Genomic DNA, 23232 nt, shown 5'->3' on the forward strand with positions numbered 1-23232 from the left:
ACTCGTCTAATAATGACAGTGACAGTGCACTGCGAACCAGAGCAGTATCTCGGTTCTGTAGAGAACTAAAACAACGGCGGGAAAACATTTTCCGTAACGGTTTCCGGAAATACATTCTGGATAGTTCGATCCAAACCATATAAAACCGTTGATCACATCACCAACGGCCTCTTTTCTCTTCCGGGCCTCGCACCCTCCACATGTACTCCAACTGGTAACAATCATACTCTGTACACAGTAGAAATAAGTTTATTCTAAGTTTATTAATAAAACACATCACGTTCCTGTTTGACGAGTTTAGTGTAGCAATTCTATTTCTGACACCCAATGGAAAACACCTAGTGATTCCATACCTCACCAGCAGGACAATTGGTGACCCCTCTGAAAGAGCCCCCTGAAGGAGAATTCGAATCAGTTGAACTGCAAAAACAATGGCGACGTCCCAACCAGCTACAGTTCCGGACCCCGAAGAAGAGAGCAGCATAACGTCGCAGGTAAGCAGGCTTTCCATACGGGCCCCCCCGTTTTGGAAAACGAACCCAAAAACCTGGTTCAGGACCCTTGAGGCACAGTTTGCTCTGGCGCACATAACGGTGGATCTGACGAAGTACCACCATGTGATCGCCACGATCGACTCAGAAATCTTGGATCAGGTCTCTGACTGCATGGACAACCCACCTTCCAATGGCAAATATGAGGGAATCAAGCATAGGCTCATCTCCCTATTTGCTGAGTCAGACGAGAAAAGACTCAGGAAGCTTCTATCGCAAGTGGAGTTAGGCGACAAGAAACCATCTCATTTGTTAAATGAGATGAGGAGCCTAGGAGGAGCAGCGGTATCCCCAGAGATCCTAAAGACCCTATGGATGCAACACCTATCCACGTCCATACAGCCCATCCTAGCTGGAAGCAGCGAGCCTCTAGACAAGATGGCGAACCTCGCAGACAAAATCCACGAGATCGTGCAGCCTCAAACCTATAGTGTCCAAGTCTCCGGTAAGGAAGCACAAGCCCCCCAATTGATCGAAAGGATCAGCAGACTGGAGCAATCAATGGAGCGACTGAAACCGATAAGGAGAAGCAGGAGCAAGTCCCGGACGCGGAGGACTGAAACCAGATCGCCATCGGCGGATCCCGGAGTGTGCTGGTACCACCAGAGGTTCAGAGACAAGGCTAGGCAGTGCGCTAAACCCTGCAGCTACCAGCAGGAAAACTAATCTCCACGTCCTCCTCGGCGATCAGAGACGTGGGGACACCGGATCGCCATAGCAGCCAGGCGCAATTACCTCCGCATATCGTAAGCTTAGTTAGTCGTAGAGTAGTGATTAGGGATGACGTAACAGGCATAAATTTTCTTATCGACTCTGGTTCCGATGTGTCATTAGTACCTAAAACAATCAGAGACCAAAATATTGAAACATCCCGCGTTTTATATGCAGCCAACAACACACAGATACCTACTTTTGGTACCAAGCGGTTGTCGGTAAGCCTCGGGTTGCGAAGGAAATTTACATGGGATTTCATTATAGCTAAAACTGATCACGCGATTATAGGAGCCGATTTCCTACACTGTTTCAACATATTGGTCGATGTAGGTCACAGCAGAATCACTGACGGCACCACTAACCTGAATAGAGTCGGTACAACTAAATCCTGTAGCGTCCACTCAATCCGCAACATCCCTTCATCCTGCAAATACAACGACATCCTTAAACAATATCCAAAAATCACTACATTCTCTCCTACCCCGAGCAACATTAAACATAGCTCGACGCACGTAATTCAGACGAACGGCCCCCCCGTCGCAGCTAGGGCAAGACGTTTAGCCCCTGATAAGCTTAAAATAGCCAAACAGGAGTTCCAATACCTCTGCGATATGGGCATTTGCCGTCCTTCCAAAAGCCCCTGGGCCAGCCCTTTGCACTTGGTCCGGAAAAAAGACCCAGGTAACTGGAGACCTGTGGGCGATTACCGACGCCTAAATGCAGCCACAGTGCCAGACAGGTACCCAATTTCAAATCTCCACGATTTCTCTCACTTTCTAGATGGAAAGACCATTTTTATTACCTTAGATTTGGTTCGCGCCTATCACCAAATTCCTATCTCAGAAGAGTCAATTCCTAAGACGGCCATCATAACCCCATTTGGTCTATTCGAATTTACCAGAATGCAATTTGGCCTGAGGAATGCAGCCCAATCTTTTCAAAGATTCATGCATGAGGTACTTGGAAACCTAGACTTCTGTTTCCCGTACATCGATGATATTATTATCGCATCAACGGACGAGGCACAACACCAGGAACACCTCAAATCTGTCTTCGCTCGTCTGCAAGAATTTGGGCTATCTATCAACCTTGATAAATGCGCATTTGGTGAGAAGCAAGTTAAATTTTTTGGCTACCTAGTCTCAGCACAAGGTTCCACACCTCTCCCAGAAAAGATGGCGGTAATTTCTAATTTCCCCATACCCCAAACAGTTTCAGAGCTAAGACGCTTTCTCAGCATGCTAAACTTCTACAGGAAATGCATTCCCAAGGCTGCTCATCATCAGGGAATTCTTCATAGGATGCACAAAAATTGCAAAAACAATGACAAAACCCCATTGGTCTGGTCTGAGGAAGCACTGCGTGCATTTAATCAGTGCAAGCTGGACTTGGTTAACGCCACCTCTTTGGTACACCCTAGTGCCACAGCTTCAATATCTCTTAAGGCGCGTATTCATCTGAGCACGAACGGGAACGAGGCAAAGCGAGGACGAACGGATGTCTCGTTTGTATTGTATTTTTGTTTCGAATGATAATTGCCGAGGCATCGAACGAGGCATTTATCCATCCGTGCGGAGCGCATACAGTAGTCAACTATTGAGGCAAGATGGAGGAGGTAGACAATGTGGTAGTGGCTAGTGCTGCATTTGTAGTTATAGCTGGATTATTAAAAAAGAGAAAAAAGAAGCGTTGGTGGACAACATCTCTATACAGAAATAGACTTATAGCTACGGGTCAGTTATTTTTGAATAGCATGGTGGAAGAAGAAAATGGTCATTTTCGAAACTTTGTTAGAATGTCCTCCGTAGACTTTAATTTATTATTGGAATCAATTCGAGATGATATTTCTAGAAATGATACACGATTTCGCAAAGCTGTGACAGCTGAAGAACGATTGGCTATAACACTGAGATATTTAGCAACTGGTGATTCATATACTAGTTTGCAATATCTTTTTAACGTATCGAAACAACTAATTTCAAAAATAATACCAGAAGTGTGCAGGTCGCTAGTGAAGAACTTATCCCAATATGTAAAGGTATTTATTTAAATCCTAAAAAAATCTTTTATACAAACGTTTATTTTATATTAATGATTATTAATTATTAATTAGTATTAACATTAAACGAATATTCATGCGGTGTGTCCCAAATGTCTTGGGGTGATTGTAAAGGTGAGGCAGTGTAAGATGAAGCTGGTGATGGTGAAGAAGAATCATGTGATAAGTCAGAATTGGATCGGGATGCTGAATATTGAGACAAAGTTGAAGCAGTTTGTAGTTCAGTTAGTTGTCGAGTGTGTGTTGTAAAAGATATTGGATTTTGTTGAGCATGGGACGCTTGTGTTGTAAAAGGTTGACATTGCATTTGCGGTGGTATTGAAAATTGTTGGATGTTCATTTCGGCTTGAAAGAAAAGGTTGTGTATTTGGTGCTGCAGTATTGTACGAGTTCTATTATCATATTTTCGAAGTTTTTCTGCAATATATTCACCAAATAAGGAATTTTCATCTCTTGATTTCCCTTTTACTGTATTCTGTAAAATGTTAAAGGCCTCATTTATGCGAGGATCCTCAGAGCGCTTTCTTTTTGGAGGCACATTCTTAGGAGATACAAATTTGTTTTTGGGCGAGTTGCTCGAATTACCAACAGCATTATTTTCTTTATTTTGATTATCGTTATCAGTGGCTAAAACAAAATAGGTCATCGGAATTCCTATTTGAATTGTCTATGGCTTCGTTCGGATCTAAATTTTGTATAGGCTCTTCTTGAGTTATTTCTTCTGCATAATTCTAAAAAGAAAACAAATTTATTTTAGGTACCTTCCACAGCTGAAGAGTGGACAGAAATATCAAAACAGTTTGAAGAAATATGGAACTTTCCACAGTGTATCGGAGCGCTTGATGGAAAACATATTTTATTACAATCGCCAATTCATAGTGGAAGTACATACTATAACTACAAATCAAGCTTTAGCATTGTATTAATGGCTCTTGTTGATGCTGATTACAATTTCCTCTACGTTAATATTTAAAAAGTATTTAAAAACTGTCAGTTATATAAGGACTTGGAAAAAAATAAGTTACATTTTCCGGAATCCTCGTCCTTACCGGGCAGAAATGAAAAGGTTCCATTTGTTTTTGTTGCAGATGAAGCGTTTGCTTTGTCACAAAATATCATGAAACCGTATTCTGGATTACACGTGAAAGGTTCTAAAGAACGAATCTTTAATTACAGATTAAGTAGAGCCAGGAGAGTTGTCGAAAATGCTTTCGGAATAATTTCATCTGTATTTCGAGTATTAAGAAAGCCAATGCTACTCGAACCAGAGAAAGCTGAACTTATTACTATGACTATAATTTGCTTACATAATTTCTTAAGAAAAAGCCATTCATCAAAAAATTTATATGCACCAGAAGGTACATATGACAAGGAAGTAAACGAACAAGTTATTCCTGGCTCTTGGAGAAGTGACTGCGATAATATTACATCTTTAATTCCCTTAAGAAATATTCCACGAAAATCATCGCTATCAACTAATAGCATCAGAACTGAATTCGCTGAATATTTCTCTTCAAACGGATCTGTTGTTTGGCAAAATGAATATGCTTAAAATGTATGTTTCTGCCTTTACCTAGATATGATAAAATATTTGTGTTTAAAAAATAATTATTCTCTTGGTCATTAAATTTGAAAAACCATTTCATTTTTTCTAAGTTTATGGTTTCATTAATTATTTAAATTACCGATATTGTTGTGCGAATCTCCTCTGGATCTTCCAGAAACTTTAAAGCATCCCAAGCGAACCACTTCGAAATATATATGTCGTTGCGACCTGAAATCATAACTTTAATTCATGCACTATTATCACAATACAATTAACTAACTTACCTTTACCTGTCCCCGTGTTTTGTAGAATACGATTTTTTTCTCTACGTCGAGAGCCGCGGAGACTCTCAATTTTTTTTTTTAATACTGCAATGTCTTCATCACAAATTTCGCTGATTTCCCGCCAAGCATCCTCTTTTTTAATAACATTATAATAAAACTTGTCACTTTTTTGCCATAAAATAGGTCGTTTTTCATACTCTTTGATAAAACTTAATGTTTTTTCATTATCCCAACTCATTGTGTTTTATTATTTAAATAAATGATAGTTTACTGGACTTAATTATAAAAATAAATAGCGCAGAGGCAAAACGAAGCAGTCGAAATGTACAAATGCCGTCTACACTTAACCAAACTTTTCTTTGAAGTACCGACTTGCATCGGATGGGATTCGAACTGCCTCAGATCGTTCGTCGCACAACCGAATGTAGTTTGCCGCGCCTCGATACCACGTCTACATACGTATGATCATACGTCCTCGCTTTGCCTCGTTCCCGTTCGTGCTCAGATGAATACGTGCCTTTACAGTCGATGCATCAGATTATGCAATGGGAGCAGTCATTGAGCAATTTGAAGATAATTCCTGGAAACCTCTAAGTTTTTTCTCTCGAAAATTTTCAGATGCTCAAAAGAACTACAGTACTTATGATCGGGAATTACTTGCTATGTATTCTGCAATTAAGTATTTCCGATACCTTCTTGAAGGCAAACCCTTCACAATTTTCACGGATCATAAACCTCTTACCTTCGCTTTTTTCCAAAAGTCGGATAAAGCTTCCCCAAGGCAAGTTCGGCACCTTGATTTTATCGCTCAATTTTCCACAGACATTAGGCACATCAGTGGCAAAAATAATATTGTGGCCGATACCCTCTCAAGAATTAATTCTATCTCCACTCCTCAGGCAATTGACTATGAAGCTCTAGGTCGAGACCAATCAACTGACGTCGAACTGCAAGAAATCCTTAAGAATCGGCAAAAAACGTCATTGAACCTTAAACAGTGCAACGTACCAGGTTCGGATTTCACGATCTACTGTGATGATAACGGTTCCAAGATCAGACCCTTCATCACACAAAACTACAGAAGAGAGATTTTCAACAGATTTCATAATCTTTCACACCCAGGCATTAGAGGTACCACTAAAGTCATTGCATCACGTTTCGTGTGGCCAGCAATGAATAGAGATATCCGTAACTGGACTAAAGCCTGCATCAATTGTCAAAAGACCAAAATACACAGACACACCTTCACTCCGTTTAAACGATTTCAAGTTCCGGACGCCAGATTCCAGGACGTGAATATTGACATAATTGGTCCACTGCCTGCTGTTAATGGATTTATGTATTGTCTAACTTGCATCGATCGATTTTCATGCTGGGCCGAGGCATTTCCCATGAAAGACATGACGACCAATACAGTTGCCAGCACTTTCTACAACAATTGGATTTGTAGATTCGGCACTCCACAAAAAATCATTACTGACCAGGGGCGGCAATTCGAAAGCTCGTTATTTGCATCACTATCGATACTTCTAGGTTGTTCAAGAGCACGTTCTACCCCATACCACCCCATGACGAACGGTAAGGTGGAAAGGTGTCACCGAACCCTCAAGGCAGCAATAATGGCCTATGCAATAGAGCGCTGGACGGAAGTCTTACTCACGATCTTACTAGGTTTACATGCCACGCTGAGAGACGAAATTGGCGTCTCACCAGCTGAGATGCTTTATGGAACCCTCCTACGTTTGCCCGGAGAATTTTTTGAGGCAGTCCAACTTAACACGGACCCCACTTCGTTTGTGTCCAAGTTGAAACAGAAAATGCAGCTTTTGCAACCAGTGCCGCCCACTGATCACAGCAGGAGAAAAATTTTCGTTGCTCCGGAGATCAATACCTGTACACACGTCTTTGTACGCAACGACGCAGTCAAGAAACCACTCCAACCCCCGTACGAAGGCCCCTTTCCGGTAAAAAGCCGTGCTGATAAATATTTCACAGTCTTGATTAATCACAGAGAAATCAACATTTCCAAGGACCGTCTCAAACCGGCATTCATCTTAGCCCAGGACCCTACCTCCCATGATCATTCTTACGCCAAATCGAACCCTATCCACAACCCAAGCAAGAAGCGGGTACGATTCAACTTGCGCTAGAGTTCCGCTGTTTATGCCTGTTGCACTTCCTAATGTTAATAATTGTAATAGCTTTAGGTATTCTAGTTACAGTTTTGGCGATTTTGTAAACTGAATTATGTAAGTTTGGTACTCCGTATCTGGGAGGGGAGTATTGTGGCGGAGCCAGTAGCGCGTGCAGTGTCAACCGTCTACAATGACAGTGACAGTGCACGGCGAGCCAGAACATCTCGGTTCTGTAGAGAACTAAAACAACGGCGGGAAAACATTTTCCGTAACGGTTTCCGGGAATACATTCTGGATAGTTCGATCAAAACCATATAAAACCGTTGGCCACACCACCAACGGTCTCTTTTCTCTTTCGGGCCTCGCACCCTCCACATGTACTCCACTGGTAACAATCATACTCTGTACATAGTAGAATTAAGTTTATTCTAAGTTAGTAAATAAACACAAAAGTTCCTGTTTTACGAGTTCTGTGTGGCAATCCTATTTCTAACACCTAAAGGAAAACGCCTAGTACTTCAATACCTCGACAACGGGACACCTTTCTGTACTTTCGCTTCTGTCACCCGTTAAGTGTGAGTGTCATTTGTCGTTGCAAGTTCTCGGAGTGAACAGCTCTAGAGTGAGTAATGCACCACACATTTACTACGTAACAGTAACTTACCGGCATTACAGTTTCCTTCCGAAATCAATAATGGAATTTTTGACCACGTGCCATACGAAAAACATATTTGACATTGTGCTGAAGTATCCTAACCTAATAAGAATGTTTATTTCGCACAAAATAGATAAAGGAAAAAAGTTACAATGGATTGTACGTATACGTTTACCCTGTTTTTATGCTTTTAAAGTAATTTTTTTAATTTTCAGTGAAGAATATACTATATTTGTGGAAGTTATTTCAAAGTCATAAGTTACAAATGGCGAACTCTTTCCCGTGCATCGTAGTGTTCTCCTACGATCAAAATGTAATTCGTGGAAATTTGTCATTTTGTGGATTGCAAGGAGAACGACGACTGGAAATTAATTCTCCAGCTGCCACAAGCAAAATATTGTTAAGTGATATAAATGGTACAACCCCAGAAGGTTTATCGATAATATTTTCATTATCTGGAGAAAGAACAGCGACAATAACTTTTCCCACTAATGATATCAAAAATGCAGTACTAGAAAGATTTGAAAATTTTGAAAGGTAATCAGCAAGAGTTTTGCAGTTTATTGTGTACTAATTATTTATATTTGTTTCAGAGAAGAATTTGGTATCACGCCGCTGAGTATGAGTGACAGTGACTAGTCATAACTATATACATTAATGGAAGGTATTTCGACCAGACCCCTTACGTGATCATTGATAATGAATAATTTGTTGTCATACTATACAGGGTTGCTCATTAGTGCGTCAAAGTGTGATATCTCAGTAAATATAAGTTTTGGAAGGAAATGTGTCTTAGTAAAGTTTTTGGGGAATAAAAGGCACGTATTTTTAAATTATTTTCAAATGTACAGGGTCTGTCATAAAAGTGTGGTAGTACCAAATTATGTTTTTTTAAATGGAACCCCCCAATTTTTTTGCCATTTTCGGATTTATCGTCAAATTTTATGGCTAGTTTATGAAATAGGTCTTATATAAAAAATTTACCATTTTCGAGTTATTTGTGAAAATTTGAAAATTTTGATAGCTGCAAGGTCTCACGGAAATCAATGCTGTTCCCTAACCGTTGCGAATTTTGGAATCGATCTTATGAGGCTCCAAGGCAACATAATAAGCTACGTTTTGACATGTTTTAGTTTAAAAAAAGTTTTCCATAACTCTCGAAATAGGCCTCCGAAGTTGCATGACTTCAATCCTCAATAACTTGCTTGTTTCAAATGGAATGCCATACTTTTCTCGACGGCATCGTGTTCATAATCCAAAAACCTACAACTTTTGTTAACATTACCCTATCCCTAAACCCAACCGTTTCTGACCTGCCGAAAATTGCCCCTTTTTTACATCTAAATTTGTATTTGAAAAGTCGCATCAGTTACGTCACCATACGTAAATTCTACCGTTAGTAAAATTTTAAAGAGAAACAAGTTTCATGACTACAGTATATCCTTCCATCAAGAACTATTGGGGCCTGATTTGGAGATTAGAAGAACATTTTGTCAGTGGGGGTTAGAAATGGAAAGGACAACACCTAACTTTTTCCTAAAAGTATTATTCTCCGACGAATCAACATTCACTCAGAATGGTAGTTAAACCGTCATAATCTCCATTATTATTCAATGGAAAATCCAAGAATAGTAAGATCAGTGAATACGCAGCGGCAGTGGACTGTAAATGTTTGGGGTGGTATTATAGGCGATTTTATAATTGGGCCACATTTTTTTAACGGACATTTAAACGGTGTTAAATATTTGCGTTTTTTGCAAAATGATTTGCCCCAACTTTTGCAAAATATTCCTCTAGTTTTGAGGGAAAATATGTGGCTACAACATGACGGTGCTCCAGCGCACTTTGCGGCAGATGTCAGGGAGTACCTAAATCAAGAATTTGAAGGTAGATGGATAGGTCGCGGCGGACCCGTTTTTTGGCCACCAAGATCGCCAGACTTAACAAAAATAGATTTTTTTCTATGGGGACACATAAAAAATGTTGTGTACCAAACTGCTTCGACTACTGCAGAAGATATGAAACAACGCATAATTCATGCGTTTAGAAATACCGTCAGCATTGAGATGTTACGAGAAGTAAATAGGTCTTTTCTGACAAGACTTCAACTGGTTTCTGATCGAAATGGAGGACAGTTTGAGAATTTATTGTAGATACAAATAATGTTGTGAAAATAAATAATAATAATTGGTTATAAATAATATAAAAATAATAATAGAGTCATCGAAACTCATGGAAAACGTCAAAATGACACTGGACGTCACCGGACATTGCGTAAAATTTGCGTATGGTGACGTAACTGATGCGACTTTTCAAATACAAATTTAGATGTAAAAAAGGAGCAATTTTCGGCAGCTCAGAAACGGTTGGGTTTAGGGATAGGGTAATGTTAACAAAAGTTGTAGGTTTTTGGATTCTGAACACGATGCTGTCGAGAAAAGTATGGCATTCCATTTGAAATAAGCAAGTTATTGAGGATTGAAGTCATGCAACTTCGGAGGCCTATTTCGAGGGTTATGGAAAAATTTTTTTAAACTAAAACATGTCAAAACGTAGCTTATTATGTCGCCTTGGAGCCTCATAAGATCGATTCCAAAATTCGCAACGGTTAGGGAACAGCATTGATTTCCGTGAGACCTTGCAGCTATCAAAATTTTTAAATTTTCACAAATAACTTGAAAATGGTAAATTTTTTATATAAGACCTATTTCATAAACTAGCCATAAAATTTGACGATAAATCCGAAAATGGCAAAAAAATTGGGGGGTTCCATTTAAAAAAACATAATTTGGTATTACCACACTTTTATGACAGACCCTGTACATTTGAAAATAATTTAAAAATACGTGCCTTTTATTCCCCAAAAACTTTACTACGACACATTTCCTTCCAAAATGTATATTTACTGAGATATCGCACTTTGACGCACTAATGAGCAACCCTGTATATACATATATTATACTTTTTTTACTTTTATTTTTACTTATATTTTTAGAAATTTGTCCACCTAAATAACGATTTAGATTGATATGTCTGAGAATTTTATATTCTCATTTATTATTATTATATTTTATATTATTATATTTTTATATTCACTTTTCTCAATTTTAATAGTATGTATGCATGATTAAATATACAGGGCGTACCAGATAAGAATGCACTCTACAGGGATCTCATTAACCATAAGAGATAGAGAAAAGTTACGCCTTTCTATGTTCTGCAAAATCATATTTTCAAATTTGAAAAATTCCAAATGGATTCGAAGTTATTTGAGAAAAACCGATTTTTCGTGATTTCTTTTTTACTGTTTTCTGATTTTATTTCAAAGATATGTTAAAATAAATTTGACATTCTTATAGCCACTTTTTCTCTTCTACAAAATGGCGTTTTTAGATTTTCGATCCGACGTTTCGTTTCTTAGAAACACAACATAGAGTACAAGGTGTCAATTCTTCGTTGCTTTTTCAAAAGTTCTTATCTTAAAATGGTAGATGGCAACAGCTTTTCCATCACTGTCTCGACATCCTGTATAAGAATAAATACTTCTTGCTTTTTGTCTTTGAGCCGTTGAGCGTATCACTCTTCCTTGCGCTTTTGTTTTCGTTCAGCTAGTTTCTTACATCGTCCTTCGGATAGAATCTTCTCAAAATCGCGTAATTTCTTGTACAGTAACTGCCTTTCCTTCTTCAGTTTTGCCAAAAATTTGTCCTTAAACGACATCGAGATAATAAAAACATGTTACGAACACGAACAAACAGTGAATTGTTCCCAATATTTTGTGAACGTATTACAAACCCGGAAGTGACCTATAAACTGTGCCCACAAAAATATGCATTCTATAAGCTTTTCAAAAATCATAAAAGACTGACAGATTGAGAGAATTTTTAAATCTTCATGTATAATGCATTAAAGAGTTAACTTTGATCAGATATCACGCTGAATCTAGAAATCGGCAATTCACGTATAATTAAGGCACGAGTAACCGCTCACCTTTTCTACCTTCATTCGGGCCAATCGATCCCCAGTAGCAACTACTAATTTTCGTTCGTCGATCGCAACAGCGATTCTTTCTTTTTCCTGCTATTCCCAGAATTGTTGATTTTGTAATTGTTTTTCTTTAAGCCTCTCCTGCAATAGTGGTATCTCTTCTAGGCATTTAGCATGTTCAAAGTAGTCCACCTAAGAAAACACACCTTCAACATTCGCACTAAAATACAATTCAATATGAACACTTACCTTTTTTTCTCAGGATTTGAGTTTAGTCTGTAACTCACGCTATTCTTTCAACAATTCCTTGACCTCCCTGACGGCTATTTGATCGGCATCAAGCTTTTTAATATCATCCTCATTCATTTTATTTTAGAATTTTGTAGCCATGTCTTGTTAAACTAATTTAAATAATTATTTCATGTAGATTAAGTTTAAGTGAGGACCGCGTTTAAGACTTACTTGTTGAAGCTTTTCTTGTAAATATCTGTGCTTGATCTGTTCAATTTTATTCTGATGTCTTTTGCGTTCACGTTTCTGTCTTTCCTTCTCTAAATGTTTTTGTTCTGCCATCATTTGCTGACGCTGTATTTCTTCCAAACTGCGACAAATTTAATATGAGACGATAATTAAATTGCAAATAAGAAATAATACCGATTTTGCTCTTCTTCCTCTAGCACGGTGTTCAGCCAGTCAATATACTTATTCCTGTCCTCAATAATATTGTGTCGATGGAGAATATTTTGGTGTTCCTTCATCTTGTTTTCATGATACTTTTGAACCATTATACCCCTAAGTTTTTCCCGTTTCATCTAGACATTAACGTAAAGTGAAATAATCTGTGCTAACTGCACTGAGTTACAATAGTCACATTTTTGTTGGGATTGATGACATTAACAGCCCTGTTCAAGACAGTGGACATGTTCACAAGCTGGTTGCTTCGCATTACTTGCAAAGTAGGTCCTTCAGGGGAATCCTCTCTTTGACTTTCGTTCAGATCGATTCCAAAGTTGAACATTGTTTCCCACGATCAATGTGAATCTGACAAAATTGTTCAAATGAATAAACGTTTTCACTGGTTGGGAGCCCAAAATAATTAATACCTGAATGTCCTTGTATCTCACACAATCAACAAGCAATCTTTCCAAGTGAAATGGAATGGTAAATCTTGCCAGTTCAATTAATCTTGCAAATTTCAGAATTTGGTAAAGGTAGGCCACTTGTCGAACCAAACGAACTAAAGTCATATCTTGCAAAGCAGGAATATTCTGCTGAAGAGTAATTCCACTTTTGTTTAAAGAGATTTATGAATATCGCAGAATTGCATGTTATTGCAATGCATGCAATAAATGCCTGTCTGTATTTGTTGGATCACATTATAGACTCTTGAACACAAATTCAAGGGGTTAAAGTTATTTAATTAATTACACAAATCTTGAAGATATAAAAAATTCACGGGAATTTTTATTTATTACCAAATCTTTTAAGAGACTGGCCCTTGTGGGAGGCTGAGTTGGTCAAAAGAGTGGCCAACCTTTGTGCTTTTTCCAGGGATGACTTGTCTGTTTCATTGAATCTATCAAACTCTGGCTGAGCAGAGAATTGCCAAGGTGGCTACTAGAATTCTGAAAAAATTTTGATTATTATTTAGATTAATGAACCATGAAAAACACCTCCTTATAAAGTTTTTCCTGTAGAATTCGGAGACATACTCATATTGTTTTTGAAGCTGTTAGTTTTCAAGTTATTCAACGAAGTAACTTTTTATGAGCCATCCTATATAACTATTTTTACATGATTCAATACCATTTATAATATTATTCCCTTTCTTTAACAAAAACTCTTTGTATATCTAGATGAAAGTCATTCTTGATATAATTTTCCCCCATAGGTTTTTCTCACCTGCAAGCCATTTTCTGCAATTCCTCCCGAATAATGTTCTTTTTCATTTCCTTGCTCAGTTGTAGCAGTTTGAAAAGGACAACAGCATGGAATAAGTAATTTCCTGCCTTCCAAAATACTATGGCTAGTTTTTGATAATAATTAGCCATAGTTTTGGGAACAGGCATTTTCTTGGACAGATTCATTAAATTGTCGATGTCCTCAACAGCCTTGTAGGTTTCCTGCCACAATTCCATTCGAATAGGAAAAATCAATTGATGAAGTCTGAAACAATCAACCCTCTAAAATCATTGTATAGAGAAAAAAGTATGCCTTACCTAATCTCAAGATTTAACTGCTGCATCTCAGGTTTGGACATGGAGACATTAGTAACATGGGCAGGAAACTTGCATATGTCTTTTTAATGTTTTTTGTAGGTTATTAATTATATATAAAATATTAATTTTCATTCGATATGTCCTCCTTGCATTTCGACACAAGATCTACACCTTCTCAAAAAGGAGCGCTGCAGCTTTTCAAAAAAACCCGGTTATTGTCGAATTGTTTGACAACATTGTTTAATTCGTTCCGACAACCGGATTTTTTTGAAAAAAGTGCAGTGCTCCTCTTTGAGAAGGTATAGACCTTGTGTTGAAATGCAAGGAGGACATATCGAACATCTATTGTAATTTTTTTTTTGTCTTCTGGTATTAATTATTTCTGCTGAAAAAAACTACAAAGAAAAGAAACTGTCGCTTTTATTTCGAAAACGGTTCATTTGCGGACCCATGTTTACTAAGACTTTCTTATTTGTTTTTGTTCGCACTATATGCCCCTTAAATATTTCAACGTTTTTTTTTACACTCTGTGTATCGTATCATTAAATAAAACAAGGGAAGAGTTATCCATCCGTGAAATTATTGATTTTTCTCTTCGTGACGTCATCCGTGAATCAGGATTCCAAGTAAGTAAAGATTTATTGATTTTCTACTTGTTACACCACCTGTGAACAAGGGTGCGTTTAAGTAAGGGGCAAGCGAAAGCTCCATCTTTTAGCTACGTCGAAGATTAAATCGTGACGAAACGGCAACGTTGCAAAGGCAACCTCGCAACATATTGTCTTTTGTCATCATTCATAAGTGTCATTAGAAAAAAAAGAATGATAGAAGATTTTAAAAACTAATTATTATATTATTTAAATATTAACTTATTCGTATATAGTAAATGCACCAATTATCTGCAGTAAAAGACTCAATAATAGACGAACCAGATGTATATATTTTCAAAGTAAGAGAAAACAAAATAGACAAACCCAAAACCCCCCATATTGTGAATAATATTTATTGCAACAATTGAATTCGAAAAGAGGTAGAAGATTGGGGTAATATATTACGAAGGTAAAGATTAAGCTAACATTAATAAAATTAATAGGAATGAACGGGTGGATGTGTTAAAGAAACAGAACAAGAGAAACTCAGAGCACACCGATAGGTCTGGAACAAGGGTTTAGCTTGATTGATGGGTATGAGTAGTGAGGAAAGAGAGTAATGACTTGGAAAAGTTGAATCATTGCTTGTTGTTCATTGATTTACACATTTGGCCATTATAAAGGACATTTCTGCAGTAGGTAACATGGCTCAAACTTTGAGTGGAAAAACTTAACCTACTAACCAAAAGTTAGCATATTGTAATTATATGGGGTGCAGTGCTTTATTTATTCCCTTTCAGAAAAGTGAACATTGCTTATACAGGGAAATTATAGAAGGAAACAGGATACTTATGATATTTAGTGAGAAGAGGAAGGGGCCATAGATATAAATATCAAAGTTTGGATCATTGCAATTGAAAGGTTTATTAGGAAATTGTTTATTTACAACAAGATAAGTTTCCGTTGCCTTAGGAGGAATAGGAATTTGTTTCTAGTTTATACATTTTGTGAGTTTCATCTTGGAACTCTATTAGGAAATTGGTAGCAGGAAGACATTTCATGAATTTCTAAAAAAGGAAGGAAAAATTGTGGAAAGCTGGTGGTGAGAAGTAAGAATAGGGTGTGGAAGATTTTAAAAATTAGGTATTACTTTGGAGTGGAGCATAGAGTACTTACTTGTAACATGATACTATTATACAGGGTTGTTTTATTTTTAATTAGTAACTCAATACAGTAATTTGTTTCAGTTAGTAGTACTACATTGGTTTCATTGGCATTTGGTCCTTCACAGTTTAGTATCTACCATTATAAAATACAATTTTAATAATATTGGTGTTGAGGGTTACTTCAGTGGGTGAGAAAAGAAATAGGGAGCACCTGATTACAAGACGATATATTACGGACTCACTATTTAAAAAGAACACACATCCAAAGGAACACTAAAAACGCTGACCTCGCATATACGTTTGGCGGGTCGCCTTATCAATATTATTGCTTTTAGGCAAATTAAGGTTTTCTTTCTTCAATACTCTCCCTAAAACTTAACTAGAATAAAGCAATAAACAACACAACACTAAGATAGAATTTTTTCGAAACTTGTTAAGCCTAATTTACCTTTTAGAAAATTAAATCTTGGTCTTGCTAAGGCCTTTGTAAACAAATCAGCGATTTGCATTTCCGACGAAATGTACTCTATTTTTATTGTACTTTTAGCATAAAGATCTCTTATAAAATGACACCTAATATCTATATGTTTAGTACGTTCGTGAAACTCAGGGTTTTTGGCTAACTTTATCGCACTCATATTATCCATGTACAAAGTGTTTTCCTGTTTTGCCTCGCTAATTTCACTTAGCAATCGTAACATCCACAACATATCTTTGGCCGCACTAGCCGCGCTCACATATTCCGCTTCCGTAGTAGATTGAGCAACACATTGCTGTTTTTTACTACGCCATGTCACCGCTGCACCACTATAGAGGCACAATGAACCTGTAGTAGATTTTCTGGTCTCGACATCTCCTGCGAAATCTGCGTCGCTGTAGGTCATGAAGCCTCCAGTATTGGAATAAAGCAATCCAACATCTTCTGTTCCTTTTATGTATCGGAGGATCCTTTTAACAAGTTGACAATGCGCTTTCGTCGGTTTATCTAGTGCTCTGGAGGCAAGACCAATTGCAAACGCAATGTCAGGTCTAGTCACTACTTGCAAATACATTAGATTTCCCACAATTTCTCTATATGGAATATTGTCTTCTTTTTCAGGAGATTTAGTTGCTTTCCATCCAGTTTCTATGGGAGTTGATACAGCGTTTGCTTCCAGCATTCCAAAACGATGTAAAATTTTCTGAACATAACCAGCTTGATTGATAAAAATTGAACCATCCATTAATTGATGTATCTCAATTCCCAAATAATTGTTTACCTCTCTTGTAATTTTTGCTTCAAACCTGAAAGTTAATTGACTGAGAAGTTGATTGGCTTCTTCTTGGCTATTTGTTGCAATTAGGCCGTCATCGACGTATAGAAGTAGTAGCAGTTTATTTTCATTACTTTCTTTGAAAAATAAACATGAATCCGCACTACTCTCCCTTAAGCCACAGTGTATGAGGAAATCTTTAAATGACCGATTCCAACATCTAGGGGCTTGTTTTAGTCCATATAGGCCTTTGTTCAATTTACACACTCTTTCTGTCCCATCTTCAAACCCTTCAGGCTGCTGCATGTAAATTTCTTCTTCCAATCTGCCGTAAAGAAAAGCTGATTTAACGTCAAATTGACTTAAATTTAATTTTTCACGTGCTGCTACACTTAACACTGTTCTGATAGTATCAAAACGTGCCACTGGACTGAAAGTTTCTGAGTAGTCGATATCTTTTTCTTGAAAATACCCTTTTATGACCAAGCGAGCTTTATAACGATCAGCACCTGTTCCATCTGAATTGTGCTTAGTTCGATAGACCCAACGATTTCCTATAACTTTCTTATCTTCTGGTGCATCAACCAGTAGCCACGTATTATTTTTCTGTAAAGAGCACATCTCTTCCTCCATCGCTTTTATCCAGTTTTGTGAGTTCTCTGAAGAAACTGCTTCTCTGAAATTTGTTGGTTCAAATTCAGCAAACATAGCTACAGGAATTCCGAAGTAATCAGGTCTTTTTAGCATGCTTCTGTCACGTAATTTTGGCAAAACTTTTGGTACCTCCTCTTCGGTCTCTTCTAAATCCTTGTTTTCAACGCCTTGTTTGTGATCTTCAATTTCAAACGTGGTAGGTGAGAGAGTTTCTTCTTTAAAGACAACATCGTGGCTTAGCACTACATCATAGAGCTCTGGTACCCACACACGATATCCTTTGACACCTTCGAGATAACCCACAAGATATCCTTTAAGGGCTTTCTTGTCCAGTTTACGACGCTTTTGTTTCGGCACGTGGACAAAGCATTCAGTGCCAAACACTTTGAGGTCGTCAAATCTTGGCTTTTTGTTAAACCAAAGTTCATATGGTGTTTTTCGGTCTAATCTTGTAGGTCCTGTCCTGTTAATTACATATACGGCCATATTAACGGCTTCTGCCCATAGATATTGAGGAATTTTAGTATTGGAGTATAACATTGAGCGAGCTGCCTCCATTATGGTGCGATTGTCTCTTTCAGAGCTTCCATTCTGTTCAGGGGTATAAGGAGCAGTGATCGAATGTTTTATTCCTCTGTTACCCAGAAAAACGGATATTTCTTTACTGGCGTATTCTTTTCCTCCGTCCGAACGTAACTCAACAATGTCTTTTCCGAATCTTGTCTTTATTTCATTGCAGAATAATTTTAGTTTATGTTCTACTTCTGATTTTTCACGTAGAAAATAAACAGTACGATACTTGCTATGATCATCTTTAAATAAAACATAATATCGTTTTTGTCCAGGAGATTGCACACTCATAGGTCCACAAACGTCAGAGTAGATAAGCTCTCTTGCATTATTTGAAATATCTTCCCTTCTGCTAAAACGCTCCCGATGTTGTTTGCCATAAGCACAAGCATCACAAAAAAGGTTGTCATTGGTAAATGCAATGTCAGAGTTCCTAAGAAAGCATTTCACATATTTTTTGTTTTGGTGACATAGGCGTTCATGCCAGAGTTGCAATGTATTGCTCATAGTCGCCGCACAAACGATTTTCGGCAAGATCACACGTAATTTAATTCGATAAAGATTATCGGCCTCGACTCCAACAGCGATAACTTTATTATTTCTAGTAAAGAAACACTGTGAACCGTTATTTTTCAAAATAAAGTCAATACCTTTCTTAGCTGCTGTTTTAACCGAGAATAAGTTCTTAGCCATATCTGGTATGAATAACACGTCATACAATGTTGCCGTTATCCACTCTTTGCCGTCAAAAGATTCTACATCTATGTTACCTTGACCTAGTGCTAGTACTTGGTCACCATTTCCAATGTAAACTGCTACTGGATCCGGGAATTCCTTGTACTCATAAAACCACTCACGCTTATTTGAAATATGATTTGAAGCACCTGAGTCTATCAACCAATAATTGTCACTGTTCTCATTAACAATAGTATTCCCAACAAAAGCTTGTCTTTTCGATTGATCGCCTTGTTTTGACGAACAGTCTTTTATTAAGTGTTCTTTTGACCCGCACGAGAAACAACCTTTGCAGTCTTTCCGCTCATGGTTCACTTTCCGACACAAGGAACAGCGCGACACGTTAGAGTCCTCTTTCTGTTTCTGAAAAAACTTTTTCTTCTTGAGAAAATTACCTTTTAGGTTTACTTTAGATAACAGGGCGACTGTGGATTCCTCCTCTTCCTCCCGCTGTTTTTCCAAACGTAATTCTTCAGTTAATAAACGAGTTGTTAAGGTCTCAATGGTCTTTTTAGAAGCTTGAGTTGAATCCCAGGCACTATGAAAATAGTTAAACTTGGACGGCAAGGTTGATAGAATTCTTGTGATCAACATGGACTCAGGAATGTCGCCTCCCAGCTTTTTCATTTTGCTGGCCAGTTGCTCCAGCTTTGACACATGGTGTGCAACATTACCATTGGGGTCCCACTTGAACTCGAAGAACTTCTTTTGCACTAGGGATAAACTTTCATCTGATTTTAAGTCGTACACGCTGTGCAATTTCTTCCACATTTCTTCTCCTGTGGCTCAATTCATCAGCAGTTGTAACGGTTTGGATTCCACAGTTGTGACGAACAGTTTTCTTGCCATCCTGTCACCTTTGATCCATTTTTTTAATTTCTTTTCATAGTCCAGTTCATTTTCTTCAGGCCTTCTTTCAGTACCATTGCAGATGTCTAACGCATCTTCACTGTCTAATATCGTTTGTATAACAAACTGCCACTGTTGCCAGTTTTCGGAATCACGTAGTTTTTCGATTCTAGGCTTGTCGATCTCCATTTTTTTATGGCAGATAATACACTAATTTTGTAATTAGTCGTATAATTGCGAACAAAAGCTCAAACCGACACTTCTCACTACAACACTCGCGACTTACTCTCACTCGCACACTGGGCCCATAACCTGTTGAGGGTTACTTCAGTGGGTGAGAAAAGAAATAGGGAGCACCTGATTACAAGACGATATATTACGGACTCACTATTTAAAAAGAACACACATCCAAAGGAACACTAAAAACGCTGACCTCGCATACACGTTTGGCGGGCCGCCTTATCAATATTATTGCTTTTAGGCAAATTAAGGTTTTCTTTCTTCAATAATTGGAAATAATACACACTTATAGGAAATAGGATTATCACTAAGGAATATTTAATAATTTAAGAAAAATGTAAGCTTTAAAAATTAGTTTTGAAGCAGAATAAGGAAACACATTTTTGTAAATATGGGCATTTTAATTTTTTAGTAGATTTTGATTTTCAAGGGGGAAAGGTACTATTTTTTGCAAAATAAATATAGAATAGAATCGTTGAACCAGTCGCTATTCCTGTTACGAAATTGTCTCTAAAATTGTGTATTTGTAGTAAGCAAAAGGAGGGACACAAGACCCTTTAAAATAATTTTCTTTTTAGGAAGTCAATTTATGTCTCCACAAGATATGGAGGGAGCGTAGGTAGGTGTATAAAGTCGAAAAAATAATTTAGAAGAAACATCAAATAGAATTTAAAACTTTACAGAAGATAGAAATGAAGAGGACATTGTGGGATGTATATACAGTAAGGAAAGGGGGAAGGGTTAGGAGTATATGGTGGATGTGCAAGCAAAGGAGAGATACAGAGGAGCACAAAAAGGAAAGCAATGTCCTCATTTACTGCACAGGAGAAAGGTAAGTAATGCAGTTACCCTTATAATAAAAGAAACAATTTTGCTAGTGTATTATTTATTTATTTTTCCTCATTAACAAAGTAGTGATTATTCTTGATTTCTGTTGGGTTATGAGGATAAAAGAAAACACACTAATTACTAATGATTTTCTATTTTCTGATATGCGCGGTCCGATAGATTTTAAAAGAGTGTCTTATGTTAAGGCGGGTAGGTTTTATTTTTAATGAAATACACGCACGTGTCCTCAAACAACTTTATTCTCTCTTTTTTGGGAATCGAATGCCCGACATGCCAAAGATGCATCAGGGTCACCCCCGAGTGCATCTGTTTATCTTCAAAAGAATTAACACACACCATTCCACCTTCTTCCCCCGCTCGCAACCCTCAATCATTCTATTCACACTTATGTTAGGACAAAACTGATAGGTGAGTCGTTTTCTGCATTTTATGTTTCAGCCAAGATGATAAACAGACTCTATCTTTACAACTAATGGTTTATTCTAATTTAATATAGGGCTAAACAATAGAGGGTATATACATGTAAGGAAAAATATTTCCTTCTTAAGAAAAAATTTAAATAAACACGAATTTTAGCAAGATTTCTTTATTCGACCAAGGTTGGGAATAGAATGCCCCCCCATATAAGGTGTCGGAGTCATCCCCGCGCATCTGTTTATCTTCAAAAAACCACCGCTAAACCTTCCACATTCTTCCCACGCTTACATCCCTTAATCATTCTCTTCACACCCCTATATGATAAACAGACCCTCTTTATCTTTTAAGGCAACGATCTACTTTAACTAGTACAAGTTTAGTCAATCCCTATTGGGCACTCATAGGTGTCTGTGACATACCACATATGCCCAAGGATAAGACGTAGCACCATCCTTGTAAGATAACAGGATTATTGCTCTTGCCTTAAATGAATTAATAACCAACCCCTGTATTACTTTCTTTAAGAAAGCTCACATACATATGTATTTGATTATGGAAACTAGTTATAATACTTATTATATCAAGACGTAGAAAAAGAATGAATTTATCAAGCATCGCTCCAGATACCCATACATCGAACCTGTGAGTTTATACAGGGTGTCCGGCAAGTCGATACAATAATTTTAGGGGGTGATAGATTACGTGATTCTGAATCGATTTCACCAAACATACCTATTATTACAACTAGTTTTCATAGTCAAATATGTATATGTATATACCCTCTATTGTTTAGCCCTATATTAAATTAGAATAAACCATTAGTCGTAAAGATAGAGAGTCTGTTTATCATCTTGGCTGAAACATAAAATGCAGAAAACGACTCACCTATCAGTTTTGTCCTAACATAAGTGTGAATAGAATGATTGAGGGTTGCGAGCGGGGGAAGAAGGTGGAATGGTGTGTGTTAATTCTTTTGAAGATAAACAGATGCACTCGGGGGTGACCCTGATGCATCTTTGGCATGTCGGGCATTCGATTCCCAAAAAAGAGAGAATAAAGTTGTTTGAGGACACGTGCGTGTATTTCATTAGAAAAAAACCCACCCGCTCTTTAACACTATATACCAAGTGTTACAGTTTTCCTGATAATTCAGTTTTTAATATTTTTTAATTTAACCTTGCTCTTTCACAATTGTTAGAGGATAGAAGAACACCAAGCCTTTTAATCACAAAAATGTACTAAACTTTTTTATTGTCTATAGATAGATTGTTTAAATTATTTAAAGTATAAAATCTAAAATGGCTTTGTTACCTACTTAGAACTACATAAACATGATCTTCCCAGCTTGTAATAAAGCGAAGAGTCAAATTCAAACATGGATTTAATTTAAACGCTTAGGTGTAGGTTTATTCAAATTTCTTAAAAACTTCCTTAGGCAATAGTCTTTCAGTCATGCTGAAAAGATTCTTAAGAAACGTTTTAAAAATGAAAGAAATTAACTTTTTATGTACTCGAGCAGCGCATTCACCAAAACGTTATCTACTAAAAATGATATTAAAAATGAAAATATTTGCTAAAAACGCAAATGTGCTGGATAGCCATCATTTTGGAAGAATTTGTATTTGATGACATATCAAGTATTCAGGTAAAACAATTGTTTTTAGTTGCCATTGAGACTACAAGTGTAGATCAACTGTCAAACCTCATCTTAATCTTAGCCAGAGTACTGTTATTAGATGTTTATTTAAAACCTTTAATA

The 23232-nt window shown here is 37.3% G+C and overlaps 3 protein-coding genes, 1 long non-coding RNA gene and 1 pseudogene across 4 annotated transcripts; 3 read left to right on the forward strand and 2 right to left on the reverse strand.

The window, feature by feature from the left end:
- Positions 1–431: 431 nt before the first annotated feature.
- On the forward strand, positions 432–1217 carry LOC136418726 (uncharacterized). The gene has a single exon (XM_066404891.1). It carries the CDS (start codon positions 432–434, stop codon positions 1215–1217), a length of 786 nt encoding a protein of 261 aa, XP_066260988.1.
- A 2713-nt stretch (positions 1218–3930) lies between these two features.
- On the reverse strand, positions 3931–5581 carry LOC136418767 (uncharacterized). Its single transcript, XM_066404959.1, has 3 exons — positions 5155–5581; positions 5010–5098; positions 3931–4055 (listed from the first exon to the last, which is right to left on the reverse strand). The coding sequence occupies exons 1-3, from the start codon at positions 5390–5392 to the stop codon at positions 3945–3947; spliced, it is 438 nt and encodes a 145-aa protein (XP_066261056.1). The 5' UTR covers positions 5393–5581; the 3' UTR covers positions 3931–3944.
- Positions 5582–6722: 1141 nt separating this feature from the next.
- On the forward strand, positions 6723–7304 carry LOC136418727 (uncharacterized). Its single transcript, XM_066404892.1, has one exon. It carries the CDS (start codon positions 6723–6725, stop codon positions 7302–7304), a length of 582 nt encoding a protein of 193 aa, XP_066260989.1.
- Positions 7305–8057: 753 nt separating this feature from the next.
- Positions 8058–11083, forward strand: LOC136418788 (uncharacterized). Its single transcript, XR_010752943.1, has 3 exons — positions 8058–8103; positions 8160–8481; positions 8538–11083. It is a non-coding gene; the product is annotated as an uncharacterized lncRNA (long non-coding RNA).
- A 408-nt stretch (positions 11084–11491) lies between these two features.
- On the reverse strand, positions 11492–14242 carry LOC136418728 (eukaryotic translation initiation factor 3 subunit A-like; annotated as a pseudogene).
- Positions 14243–23232: the final 8990 nt, after the last annotated feature.

This window comes from Euwallacea similis, chromosome 37 (assembly GCF_039881205.1).
Source record: "Euwallacea similis isolate ESF13 chromosome 37, ESF131.1, whole genome shotgun sequence".
NCBI classification, from domain to species: Eukaryota; Metazoa; Arthropoda; class Insecta; order Coleoptera; family Curculionidae; genus Euwallacea; species Euwallacea similis.

Excerpts from the sequence above, each read along its gene's own strand:
- LOC136418727 (XM_066404892.1), top strand. The coding sequence starts at position 6,723 with ATGACGAACGGTAAGGTGGAAAGGTGTCACCGAACCCTCAAGGCAGCA.
- LOC136418726 (XM_066404891.1), top strand. The coding sequence starts at position 432 with ATGGCGACGTCCCAACCAGCTACAGTTCCGGACCCCGAAGAAGAGAGC.
- LOC136418767 (XM_066404959.1), bottom strand. The coding sequence starts at position 5,392 with ATGAGTTGGGATAATGAAAAAACATTAAGTTTTATCAAAGAGTATGAA. Across the intron at positions 5,099-5,154 it reads AAACACGGGGACAGGTAAAG|GTCGCAACGACATATATATT; the intron begins GTAAGTTAGTTA and ends TTATGATTTCAG. Across the intron at positions 4,056-5,009 it reads AGATTCGCACAACAATATCG|AATTATGCAGAAGAAATAAC; the intron begins GTAATTTAAATA and ends TTTTCTTTTTAG.